Here is a 13,775-nt window from a genome sequence, read left to right as displayed (position 1 = left end):
TGACACAGTCCCAGAGGAAGCCAGCTGACTGCCTTCCATGGACAGGTCCACGTGGCTTGTGGCTATGCTTCTCTCCCCTCACATGAAGCCATTAGAGACACACACACACCACACATGTACACCCTACTCAGTTTCTTCCTGGAAAATGGCCTAAAAACCAAACTCACTATTGACGATGGAAGCTCTATGAAACCGATAGTTCTTTGCCAGAAAATAGAAGTTTGGGATAAGTGAAAGAATAGAATATTCATTTGGTACCTCTGAGCCATACAGTAAGTCACTATTTTGCTGAAAGGACGAGTGCAAATCCTTTTTACTGCATTTAATAGACAAAAGTATGTACACATATTTTAGTAGCATTCACAAATTTGGGGATTTATAAAGGTCTCTATACAAAGTCCACTTAAAAAATATTCCTTAGAAGAGAGCGCTACCTTTCCAATAAGATGTGCAGCTAGAGAGTGGCTGCCTTCATTCGTTGCATTAAATTTAGCGAATGCTATGTGCCAGGCCCTGTGCCAGACATTGTACATAAATTTCTTCATTTAAACCATATACATTCTCTTTTGAGATAGGTATTAATGCCTCTTTTTTTAGAGACACAAAAACTGAGGTTCAAAGACTTTAAGAAACTTGCCTAAGGTCACCCAATTAATAGGTAACAAAGTAAGGATTAAAATCCAGGTAGGTCTCCGTCCAAAGCCCATGCTCCTTCTTCTGTATTATGTTGTATCCCAACCCCCATACCCTTCCCTGCTTCCTACATATTCATTCAATTGGTTCTTATTGGATTTATTTGACTTCAACCTCATTTCTAGGTTTTCCAAATTCACCTTAGCCAAAATGCTTGCTACCTGAAGCATTTTAACTGCATAAGATACATGCAATTAAATTGTGCATTGCGTACACACACACACACACACACACACACATGCAATCGTTTTGTGTTTTGAGCACTGACACTATTGACTTCAGGTTGTTTTGGTGTATCTTGTGTGTTTGTGTTGGGAGATCTGGGTACGTGAAGATAAATGTTTGTCTGAAGTCTTAGTGAAACAACCGTGCTTACATGCCCCATCTTCATGGATGGAGTCTCTCTACTCCACCCCCCAACACATTTTTTCCCAAGGCTTCTGGCAAGAATCCAATTGAGTTGATTTGCATTTCTCCCTCTTTCACACCCATTACTGGAGGTGCTAATGAGCAGAAAGCAGCCCTACAGGTAGACAACTAACTAGGGAAAAGGATGTACAGTAAAGAATCTAGGAAACCTGCAACTGAGAAGAATCAGACAGATTACAGTTCACACAAGACTCAGTCCATCTGCACGCAAAGCAGCGAATCAAGAACAAAGAGTCAGGGATGAGGAGGCAGAGAGGTAGATGAACTAGACAAACAGATGTTTTGTGAGCCAAGATAAAGTTGTTGGACAAATCATCGTTTGGCAATGATAAGCATTGCCAGCGCTATTTTAGAAGTCTTCCAGGACAAGAGGAATGAGTCAATGCTACTTAGGGCAAGAGAGGCTGTGGCCAGTGTGTCATCGTGACCAGAAGCCAACTCTCATCCCATCTTCTTCCTCCTCCTGATGCTCCCCAAGGTTTCACTTTCATTCTCTCTTCTCATTTCCTCAGAGCTCTTTTCCACTCTTTTTGACTCTCGCACTCTAGAAGGTAGCCACCAGCGCCATCCCTACCTTTGATCTCACCAAAGTTCTAGACCAGCAGCCCCCATACTCCCCAATGGAGAAATAGTTATGAAAGGATCATATATTTGCGTGATTCTGAATAGCTCTTACAGTGCTTTATATGACAGTGAGGTGCACCAAGGTGGAGTGAATTATGCCCTAGACTGAAAATCAGACTGAATTTTAGACTCACACCTAATGCAAACTAGCAGCACCATTATGGTCAAGTAACATAAAATTGCAAATTCGTACTCAATTATTTTTTTGTACCTCCTAGCTCTAAATCTCTATAAGATTCTATGGTTCTTAAAGCTCATGGGATAAGTAAGGTATGTGTCTGAGTTGCAATATTCACTGGGGGCAAGAGAGCACCTAGCAACCTGAGTTTAGAGCTCTCAATTTCTGATTTCCAATCTAGTGTTCTTTTCATTAAGAAGGATGATAAATTCACAAAAATAAAGTACAGCCACTCAAAGACCATCACACGTGCACCTCACTCAAAATTGAGAAGCCTGACATTTTCAAGTAAGGAAATCCCTAAGTTATACCAAGTTTATGGTCTGAGAGTTCTCACGTGAAAGGATGATTGTTTAGAACACAGAAATGAGGGTCAGGTGCCTGGACCTGACCACTCTGAACACATCATGTGAAACTGTACTTTATTCCCAGAGAAAATGTGTAGCAGTGTCTACTGGCAACCAGGAATACATGTTCTGGCTGGTACCACTGGTCCACTGACTCATACATTTGACAAACATAGATTGACCACCTACTATTTCCCAGACACTGGCTAGGTGCTGGAGTTACAGACCTAAATAAGAAATCACCTCTTTTCTCTGCAAGGTTACAACCTGCGGGGCATAAACAGATCAAGGAATATTTTAGGGCCTCTCCCTGAATCATGAAGAAAGGGAAGTGAGTGGGGGCAATTCTTGAGACCCTCACTTTTATCTTGATGCAGACCATGTGCAGATAGGGATGTTCTTAAATCAGATTCTAGAACTCTAGATACACCTATATTTCTAGCTCTAATTCTAAATAAAATCAATACAAAGAACTTCCAGTTTACCCGCTTGATAAACCCGGGAACTGATTCAGCTTTTAAAACCTGAGAATACCAACTTGAAGGAGTTTCAAGATGGAAAATGAAATGTGTTAATTTGCACTACATTTGCAAAATCGCAGCCTGGTCCTATTAGAAGTAATAAAAAGCCCAAACCAAAAATGTAAGGATGTAAAGGGACTCTGAAAATGGCATTTGGGAATTTCAAAGCATTAAAACATAATTATTCCATGGTGTGAAGGAGGAAGGAGTGAGTAAATGCCAGGGTGAGTTACTAGAATTTGAATACAGTTATAAACAGAAGTAAACTTCTAGGTAGTGGCGACAACCTTCAGCATGTCCCAGAACTGGCTCCTATCTTTCTCTCTCTGCTACTTAACGTTGCCATGTACATCTGTTGGAATTTTTTTCCTCTATGTGGACACACCACATGGAGGGAAATTATAGTGGATACTGCTGGTGATTATAGTGGATATTGCTGGTCCTCTGCCCAAATTCCCTTTACTAGGCTGGTGCATCCAACGCTCCCCTGATGTGAACACTGACTGCCCACAATGTGACCCTTCACCTTCTCTAGAGAATTTTGCCCTTGGCTGACAGGAATGGCCTCCTGTGACCTCCACAGTAGCCCACAGCCCATGACTGACTCATAAGGGGGGATAAAATCCCAGCTCCCTTGGCTCAAGGTGGGACAGTTCTGTGCTGCCATTCATGCTCCAGAGCTCCCTATGGGATGCGCTGAGGATAGATTTTAGCTGATACTGAGACAGGAAGGGGGCAGGGCACCACCTTTAAAAGAATGACACAGCCACTGAGGACGTGCCACTGGTTAGAACCAACTAAATCCAAGATGGTGGACTACTTGACTTCCAGTAGACCATGAGCCTCATTATACGCTCATTGTAATACATTAGCATATGCTAAATGACATACCCACAGGCGCCATGACAGTTCGGAGGCAACCATAAAAGGCCAAAAAGGGGTGGTCACCCAGTTCCTGGAAATCCCCACCCCTTCCCCAAAATAGTTGGAATAATCCTCTCACTCATTAGCCTATGAAATTACCCAGCCCATAAAAACAAACAACCCCATAGCCTAGGGCCTCTTGCCTTCTGAGATGGCCCGCACTCTGTCTATGGAGTGTGTATCTCCCTGAGTAAATCTGCTTTCGCTCTACTTTGGCTCACTCTTGAATTCCTTCATGCAAGAAGCCAAGGACCCTCACTTGGTGGCTCGTCCCAGGGACTCGCCTGAGACCTGCAACATCATCACATCCACACTTAGCTTCCTCCCCTGCTTATGCTGCTTCACTCACTTCTTTACAGGCCCCTCCTAAGGGTTGTTAAATTAATTAAACAAGGAGGCCATTAGACTGAGATGGATCTAATGCTTAGGAGGCCTATGTGAGCAAACCAAAATCTAAGCCTGAAATGCCTCGAGGTTACGAAACTGAAACCTAAGGACAACCAATCACAGCCGACGAGGCTTTAAGCTATAGCTGATCAATCATTTCTTTACTCTGCTTCCACACTTTATATAAGCCTTTCCCCAAGCTCCTAACCACTTCCGGTTCAAACTGATTTTTGCTCAAACTCTGAAAATGTTTAACATGCCTCACTTTATTGTATAATGGAGTCCTTCCTCTGTAATCACTCCTCGAGAAGCTCCATCTCAGACTCAGCTTCCAAAGAATTCTACCTAAGACATTCATCAATGTATTATCTATTTCATAAAGGAAGAGCAATCTGCAACGCCTCATGAGATAAAACGAAGTTTAGCAGAGTCTGCTAGCCATACAACCAGGCACAGGGAGCTCTCTATCTCGAGTCTCATGAGCCTCTGCAAAGAGAAGGAATCAGGTCCCTTTGAATTTGTGCGAATCAGCCTACAGGAACTAAACGTACATGTCCCCATCTCTCTTACACGGGCAGCTCTGATGTTTCCACCTCGGGGAGAATGACTCATGACTAAATCGCACTGTGAAGTCATGTATAAAAGTGGGCTTATTTTCATGCTTTCATTATGGCTGCCTCTGCTTCCACCCCAAGTTCCATCCTAATTTTAAGTCTTTGATTTTTATTTGAGTAAATGTAAGATGGGGCAATTCGAATTACATTCACTTTAAACACTTCCAGTAAAAGACTAACAGAAAGATAACCAAGCTGTTGCCAGGTTTTCCTGTCTTGCTCCGTCTCAGAGGTGATTCATGCGGAATCTTGATGACTGCCTTTTAAAGCAACATGTCAGGCCTATTAGCACTTAATTGCATTAACTGTGTTTCCTAGCATAACAAACAGTCTTGATTTAGGGATGATGCAAGTCAGGGGTAGCCTGGGCAGTAGTTCTACTTCCATTTATCAGATGGGAGTTCCCTCAGGTCAGAGACTATTTTCTTCCTGGAAGAAGTGGTAGGAAATTCCTACTTAGGTGATTTTTAGGCAGATGGTGGAGCTGATATATTTAGAGTCTCCAGAAATATCATTCTATTAATGACATTGTCAAGACCTTGATTACCAGCAGCCTGTTTTACTGAGGCCAGGGCTAGTTTACACTTACACTTGAGATTCTTCTAATATAGCTGGGTAACGCGGCTAGAGAATCAAATTACTCGGTTATATTTCATCTGGAATTTTGGGGGGTGAATAGATTGCCATTGTTGGAATTGAAAATTAATGATGGTCTAATGAATTAAGTAATAATATAGAAAAATATGTTGATAGATAGATAGAGACAGAGAGATAAAGAGCGATATAGAGAGAGCTGGATGAGTATATAGAGAAGTATCAGTAGAAACAGATAAGGATAAATAGAGATGAATAAGGATAGATAGAGATGGATGGATGGACAGATAGATAGATAGGTAGGGATTGATAAGCTAGGTAGATGAATGAATGGATAGATAGATATATAGAGAGATGGATAAATGGAGAGAGAGACAGAGAGACAGAGACAGAGAGCTGCCTTTGCACAGTAGTGCTGGTCAATAAAAATGACTGTGCAAGCTGAAATCATACTAAGTGATCTCATAATCAGTTGGAAAAACTGGCATTGTTCTAAGGACATTCAAAAATGTTATTAAAACATTAAAATTGTCTTACTGTCAGTTATAAATGCATAAGGAAATGAAAAAATAGTAAAACTAATATTAACTAAGTAATCTATAATTTAAAACATTGGAAAGATTGGGGATTAAAGTGCTTTCTTTCTTTGTCGAAAACTTACTAAGAGTAGTTTGAACAGTGCTTGCTGTCTTCTCATCACATAATGTATGAGATGTGTGAGCATCCTTTCTATGTCTTGACAAGTCATCATTCTCCTTTATTTTTTGGGGGGTGGGGCCAGAAGGCAGCTAATTTATTATAATTTCTCCTTTTCCATCTCCTTTCTAAGTCTGGATCAGCTAGCAACTTTTTTATACTTGGAACCTGCAATGATGTGAAACATCTCTGAGAGCTCCATTAATGTGAAGTTTCTCACTGGCGTCACTTCTTCTGGGCCATCTTCATCCTTTCTTCACAGCTACTCTCTTCATCTATGTTCATAAGTTTACCTTCACTCCCCCTTTCTATTTTCCATTCCTGTAAATGTCATATAGATTTATCCTTAGGAGACAAAGAGGAAACACAACTACTCACCTGGCTGTCTGTGTGTGAATTAACAGGTACTCTGTGACCAATCATGACAGCCTGGGAAATAAGTGATGTGATTGGTTGCAATCGTGATCACATCAGCTATGTACACAGTGATCTGTGGAATAAAAACCTCGCAGCAAAATTTGTGCTTTATAAAATTACTTACAGTTAATACGCCATGGTAACTGAAATCTGAACCATGTTGTTGAGACACTGGGATTATTTAATTAAACCATGATCATTGAAATTCATAGATGTTGGAAACATGCAAAGCAAGGCCGATGCTGTGTGTGTGTGTGTGTACACAAATTATATTTGTGTGTGTGTGTGTGTGTGTGTGTGTGTGTGTATTCTAGTGTTCCTCTAACCTATCCTATCAAAGATAATTTCAGTCTTTGTAGGACAGGAGAGAAAAGATTTTAGTAAGTGTTGCTGTGTCGTGGTATGTAAATTCCCTCTGCTGTGGACTGAATGTTTCTGTCCCCCTCAAATTTATATCTTGAAGCCCTAATGTGATGGTATCAGGAGGTGGGGCCTTTGTGAAGTGATTAGGTCATGAGGATGGAGCCCCCAAGATAGGATTAGTGTCCTTATAAGAAGACAGTTAGCCCTTTCTCTCTCTCTGCCACTTGAGGATACAGAAGAGGACTGTCTATAAATCACAAAGAGGGCCTTCACTAGAACTCAACCATGCTGGTACCCTGATCTTGGACTTCCAGCCTCCAGAACTGTGAGAAATAAATATCTGTTGTTTATCAACCACCCAGTCTGTGGTACTTTGTGATAGCCCGAACTGACAGAGACACCCTTTATTTTCATAAAGGCAAACGAAGGATTTGAGTTATTTTGATATGTCTCTTAGTTCTGAAACTGTGCTTTTGGTATGTAGTGGTGCTCTGACATGGGGTTCTGGGGGGGGTCTCACTCATATGGACACTTGTTCCCTGGGTCCCTTGTTAGTTCAGCTTAGTGGAGAGTTCTGGGCTGTGGAGTTAGAAAGAGGGGTTCAAACTCTGGCTCTGCCACTTTCTAGAGGAGTGATCTTAGAAAAGTTTCTTAACTTCTCCAAGCTTGCCTCCTAGGATAGGGATTATTTCAAGCACATTGCCTGAGACAGACTAGGCACAGAATAAATACTAATTACCAGCTTCGTCTCTTCCAACAACACCCTGGGGAGGCACAGCTCTATAAACCTTCCCATTTGAAGGAAACTAGTGGAAATGAGGAAAGCTGAGAATTGAACTTGCATCTCAGAGCTACCAACGGGGTTTTTTTTTTTTTAAATTGTGTTGTGTTTTTGTGTTTTTAATCTGACAAGAAATGTTTGCAAACTGAGATAACAAGGTAAAGCAAAGACAATACCCTACAAACTGAGCACAAAACAGAATTTAACAATTCTGCCATATCCCTGTTTATTATTGTTTTCTTAAGTAGTGAGAGTCACAACTTTATTTTTTTCTATTTATTTTTTCTTTATTATTCTTTATTTTATTCTCTCTTTTTCTCTTGTCTGAAATCGGACCATTGAAAACACCTCAATAATAACTGTAAAAAGATTAACTGAAGAAAGATGATTGAAAAAATTTGTTTGAGGCATAATGCATTTTATTGTTCAGGGTAGGGATGAGCAGTTATGGACCTTTTGGGGCAACTGGGGCTTGCAAAGAGTTAAAAGGCTTGAGACTAATATGATCACGGGAAAGACTTTATATTGGTGCACCTGGCCCATCTACAGGTGAGGGCACTCACAGGGGAAAGCAGTACAGGACCTGTCACTGTGGTGTCATTCACAGGACCAAGGACACCAAGGAGACAAGGAAAACAGCCCCACTCAAAGGCGATTGCAGAGTTGACCTTGATTCTGTAGAGAGTTCAGGGAATGGCTGCCAGAATTCAAGGAAAGAATTAAATTGATTGCCATGAATGAGCTGCACTGGATTCTTTTAAAAATTAAAGAGAAAATGATATCACAGCACTGTCCCATTCACTAATTATTCCTGTATCTTGACTTAAAGTGTGACCATAAATAAAACACCTTCCATTTTCTAGGTCCCAGAGTTCAGGCTACTGTAACACATTACCACAGACTGGGTGGCTTAAAGAACAAACATTTATTTCTCATGGTTCTGGAGCCTGGAAGCCCAAGATCAGAGTGTCAGCCTGGGGTTCTAGTGAGGGCCCTCTTCCTGGCTTGGAGAAGTCTACCTGCTTGCTGTATCTTCACATGGTAGAGAGAGAGCGCTCTGGTGTCTTCATCCCTTATAAGGGCGCCAATCCCATCATGGAGCTCTCTCTCCATCCTCATGACTTCATCTAAACCTCATTACCTCCCAAAGCCTCCACCCCCAAATTCCATTACATTAGGGATTAGGGTTTCAACTTACGGATTCTGGGGGGCACACGTTCAGTCCATAGAGGTCACCTCTAAGTTCCCTTCTCTCTGATTTTGTATATGAAGATTTCCTATTGCCACCAAATCAAATTCAAACCACCTGTCCAGCTTTCAAGATCTTCCATAATTGGGTGCCATCCAAGGTACCAGATTTGCTTATCACCTTCCTTCAGGATGACCCCACTTCCCTTTAGACCAGTCTCTGGTCTGCTCTCCCTACAAACTGTAAGCCGTCACCTCCACTTTTTTCTCATGCTCATTCTCCTCTTTTGGAGTGTACTGAACTCTCCCCATTGACTCAAGACCTAATCATTTCTTGGGAGACATTCTTCTAGTCCCTGGACCATCTCACAATGAAGAATAACGTTAAATATAAAGTTTTCCCTCTGTGTAGTGTAGAGGAAGTTTTAGGGTTTGCACTGAACAGAATTTTAGAAAGGAAAACGTTGCTTCATATTGTTTTAGTTCATGTAAATGCCAGTTTTAAAAACTTGAAATTGAATATAATATGTACAAACTTTGTCCTAGAGCTACTGTTATTAATCCAAAAAAATCAAAGATCGACAGTATAGGAAAAGACAAAGGATATCAATTTAAGGTAAATTACAGCTGAATATATGTAGGATCATACTTTATATCTTTACAAATACCAAGTGAATTATCTGATATTTGTGATAATATAAGAAAGCCACAGTATTAAGGATTTGCCATTCATTCTAACATTTTGCTAAAAACCATTCATATGTCTACACACTAGGATTCAGTATTAAATATTTATTCAAAAAAATTCCAGTTTGCATTTGCTCCCTTGGACTTGATCTATGGTAATCTTTTAAGAAGTTCTGAAGATGAAGGCAATAAAAGACATCCTTGCTTCTGATAATTATCCATGATAAGTCATTATTGATTGCTCTTATGGATATAATGCATGATACAATTTAAAGAAACATCTGTAATGATGATCTGGAATTATATCAAAAGAATAACAATATTCTAAAAGCAGAAAGCTTTTTATGCACCTTTATGACTGCTCCACAGGAATGCTTAATGTGTCTACTGATAATTTGGGATAAGCAAAATGCATAAGCAGACAATTTATAAGTGAGAAAATGGAACCTTTGGAAAAAATGTCAATATCACTGCTAATGACACAATATCATTTTTCAACTATCCAGATAGTAATGGTTTTAAATGTAGTTGGTGTTAAAAGAGATGAGAGAAAAGTACCTTCTAGAGTTGCGACCATCTCAGTTACTTGCAAGGTAGAGGGATGTGTGTGTTGGACAGCCTCATTTTGCCTCTAGATCCACGCTCCATCCTTTTCTGCCCTGGTCAGAGCCCTGGGAGTCTGACCCTAACAGAGCATCAGTGGGCTCTCTTGCCTCTGGCTTCCAATCAGCCTCAGCCAATGGGAGACACCAGCAGGAGATCGGCAGGCAGGGATTGGCAGGGGTTGTGTTTCTCTCCCAAAGACCATAGCTCTTAGTGGATGCTTTTTTCTATAGCTACAAGTCTTGCTAGTTTCAGGTAACTGCTCCTGTTCCTGGCCATTTCAGGTTAAAGGATGGTAGTGACCTCTAACTGTTGAGCTCTGGAGTGCTTCTCCATCCCTTACTGGTTTCCCTTGCCTCGGCCACACCTTATAAATTATTGCTATGTTAAATCCCTTCCAATCATCCCTTTTGAGTTTGCCATCCACCTCCTGCTGGATCCTAAAGTATGCAGTACACTTCCACGTCCACTCCGGACCCTAACCAAGTGAGGACATTTTTCATCCCAATCAACTCCTCCCCTTTTCCTTCTATAGTGAATGTCTGTTGTTTTTGCTTTCCCAGAACCCATTCAGCCTTTTCCTTGCACAGCAGCCTAATTTTCCATTGGAGAACCACCTCCCTTCAACAAACGGGGCACATGGTTTGGATCAGGCTGATCTTAGGACTTTTGTGGCAACTATGAGAGCAAAGAGGTTTCTATTCACTGAAATAGCCAGCTACAAAAACAAATCAAAACATCCCCCCCCCCCAAGCCTGGAACTCTTAGGCCAAGGAAAAGGGGGCTTGCTAGGGTATAAACCAACAAAGTGGACAGGGTACAAAAAGATGGAGAGGCAGGTCTATTATTATTATTTGAGTCCCTGGATCCCACCATGCCTGAAGCTTACCCTTGGACACTGTAGTTATCAGAGGTGGTAGGTCCCCTTTTATGTTCAAACTGAGTTGAGCTTTCTGTCACTTGCAACTGAAAGATCCCTGACTAATGAGACTTCTCCTAATAAAAACACATACATTTGGAGAGGGTAAAAGGTGGAGAGGGTTAGAGAACGACTTCTAAAATGCTATCATCCAGATTTGCAGTGTTGTTTTCAGCAGGAATCCCCACGCATGGTGTCATGAGAGACTACCTGCGGTTTTTGTTTATTATGATCTTGGTGCCACCACCACCTGCACTGTCCCTTTAGTCCTTTGAAATCTGTGAGAGATGGGACAATACCAAACCAAACAGCCCACCTTGTGTTGAACTTTGTGGTTGAGACCCACGCATGAACTGATGCGAACAAAGAACAATGGTGGAAAACTGCCGAATGCTGTGTTCAAGTATTATTTTCAAGTGCCATTGGACTGGGTCTTCTCAGATGACATGGTTCACTGGCAGGAAAGCTGTTATTGCAACAATCATTATTCCCATTTACCGCCTATTAGAATGTGAGTCACTGGGAGGTCAGACTGTCACCAAAGCCCAGTGTTCCTGAGCACTCAAGGTCAAGTTCAAGGGACAGCAATCAGAGGTAAGGACAATGGCAAAGGCTCAATCCTTTGAAATCAAGAGGAGGGTTAACTCCTAGGAGATTGCTGCAGTGAGTTTTACTATCTTCAACGTATCACATCACTTGGGAAAAGAAGTCAGAGTGACAGTGTTACCATGACCCTAGGTCCTTTCCTAGCAGCTGTCCTCCCTGGGGAAAGACAGTAGGCATTTTTTCATCTTTATACACCCCTCCCCACTCCTGCCTCGCACCGTGCCTAGCACAAAATAGGTGCTCATAAATGATGACACATTCAGAGCCTGCTGGCTTAAGAATACAACTGAAAGATAATATATAAGAGTCAGCACGGAGTAGTTGCTTAAGAAATCCTTGCTGTTATTATCATTGTTATTATTTGTAAATGCATCTATGTTAACAAGCAGGTCCATCAAAACCCACACGAACCCTCTTTTAAGCAACAATTTCAACTTCCTTACCTCCCAAGGAGACAGCTGTGCTGTGAGTCTGAGTTATTTCCCCTGCCCTTCCTGTGTACATATGAGAATCAAACTGTCCGGTCACTTGCTCATTCATCCATGCAACAGACAATTAGTGACCACCTGCATTTTGCCACATATTGGACCGTCTGTGGGGAATCAAGGTTGCTGAAGACACAGCCCCTGCATAATGCAACAGAAAATCTGCTGGAGACAGACAAGAAATCCCAATGAGAGAATCAGCCTGTGGAATGAGGTACCTGACTTCAGTGGTTGCAGCAAGTGCTGGGAAAGCCTGGGGAAAATGCCTACGATGGCGGGGAACGTTTTCCTTACCTTTTCTGCAAGCCAGCCAAGATGCCTGATCTCCCGGCTCCCAGCAATGCCCGTCTTCCCCAGCTGCTCTCGGACCTCGGTGATCACCCTGGTCAGCAGGTCACTGACGTTGGAATGGATGGCACTGAACCAGGCCTGGGCAGTGGCTGAGTCCTTGCTCCTCAGGATCACTGTGTGCTTAGCATCTGGGGAGTGGATTTCAAGTTGCCTAGAGAAGCAAAGAGAGAAGAGTTGGAAGGTTCCCCGGCAGATCATGCTTCCTAAGTCCTGGGCCTCAAAGGTGAACTAATTCTTTGTTTTCTTTTCCTATTATACATTTTATTTTAATTTTTAGCTTTTCAATTAAGATTTTTGAATTTATTTTTCAGTTGAATAAAAGATTCTTTATAGTGCTTTACAATTTTCAAAAGTTTCACACAGATGAGAGTTCATATAATTCCGTAATAACCTTTTTCCCCACCTCCTACCTCTATATTGCCTCTCTCCGCTAAGTTGAACTAATTCTTTACTCTTACTTTTAACTTGTTTCCCATGGTTTACCTTAACGCCCCCATCCTTCATTCATTCACTCACTCATTCATTCATCTACAAACATTGACTGTGCGCAGGCATTGGTCGAGGTACTGGGGGCCTAGCTATCCAACCATCCAATCACCTGAATTAAGGATGTCTGGTTTTACTGTTACTCAGCTGTGTGGCTTTTTAGTAGTATCATATTAAGACTTCCAAACTGTGAGCTGATATTAATTTACCTTACCTCTCAATCCACAGAGGATTTTAACAATATACTCACAACCTAGCTGCTGCTGGTGGGAAGTAGATTGAAATATCTACCCACTTGCTTAATCCTACTGCTTAGGGTTAATTGTGAATTAGCATCAAAGACGACCAAACTGCATTCTTTAAGAATCCTGTCTGTGGCTCATTTCCCTACCACTTAATACTTGGGACAAGTGTAGTGCAGGAGTGAGTTGGCTGAGGAAGGGGTAACAGTGGGGAGAGAGATGCACTAAAAGTGTTGTTTATTTATTTATTTTTTGGCTGCATTATTCAGCTTGCAGGATCTTAGTTCTCCGACCACGGATCGAACCTGGGTCCCCGGCAGTAGAAGCACGGAGTCCTAACCACTGGACCACCAGGGAATTCCCCAAAGTGTTATATTTAAAGTCAAATACCAAAGTTTATGCCAGAACTCCAACGGGATCACCTGAGATTCAGAGTGAGATCTACATACTGTAATTATGGTAAAAGGCAGAAATTCTAGACAGATCCTTTTAGTTTTTAACTTTTTGTTTTGAAATACTTACAGATTTACATGGTATTGCAAAATTAGGACAGAGAGGTTCAGTATACCCTTTACCCAGTTTACTCCGATGTTTCTATTTTACATAACTATAATACGATATCAAAATCAGAAAACTGACG

At 41.5% G+C, this 13,775-nt stretch overlaps 1 protein-coding gene across 2 annotated transcripts in view; it reads right to left on the bottom strand.

The window, feature by feature from the left end:
* Window positions 1-13,775, bottom strand: part of SNTB1 (syntrophin beta 1) — a 240,795-nt gene that overhangs the window by 88,711 nt on the left and 138,309 nt on the right. For both annotated transcript variants that reach the window (XM_082364344.1, XM_082364345.1), the window contains one exon: window positions 12,351-12,558. In XM_082364344.1, coding sequence (XP_082220470.1) covers window positions 12,351-12,558 — 208 coding nt within the window. The remainder of the gene's footprint in view (window positions 1-12,350; window positions 12,559-13,775) is intronic.

Source organism: Balaenoptera borealis (genome assembly GCF_965194805.1).
Source record: "Balaenoptera borealis genome assembly, chromosome: 17".
NCBI lineage: Eukaryota > Metazoa > Chordata > Mammalia > Artiodactyla > Balaenopteridae > Balaenoptera > Balaenoptera borealis.
Note: the sequence above shows the minus strand (reverse complement) of the source record. Positions and strands in the feature narration are given on the sequence as shown.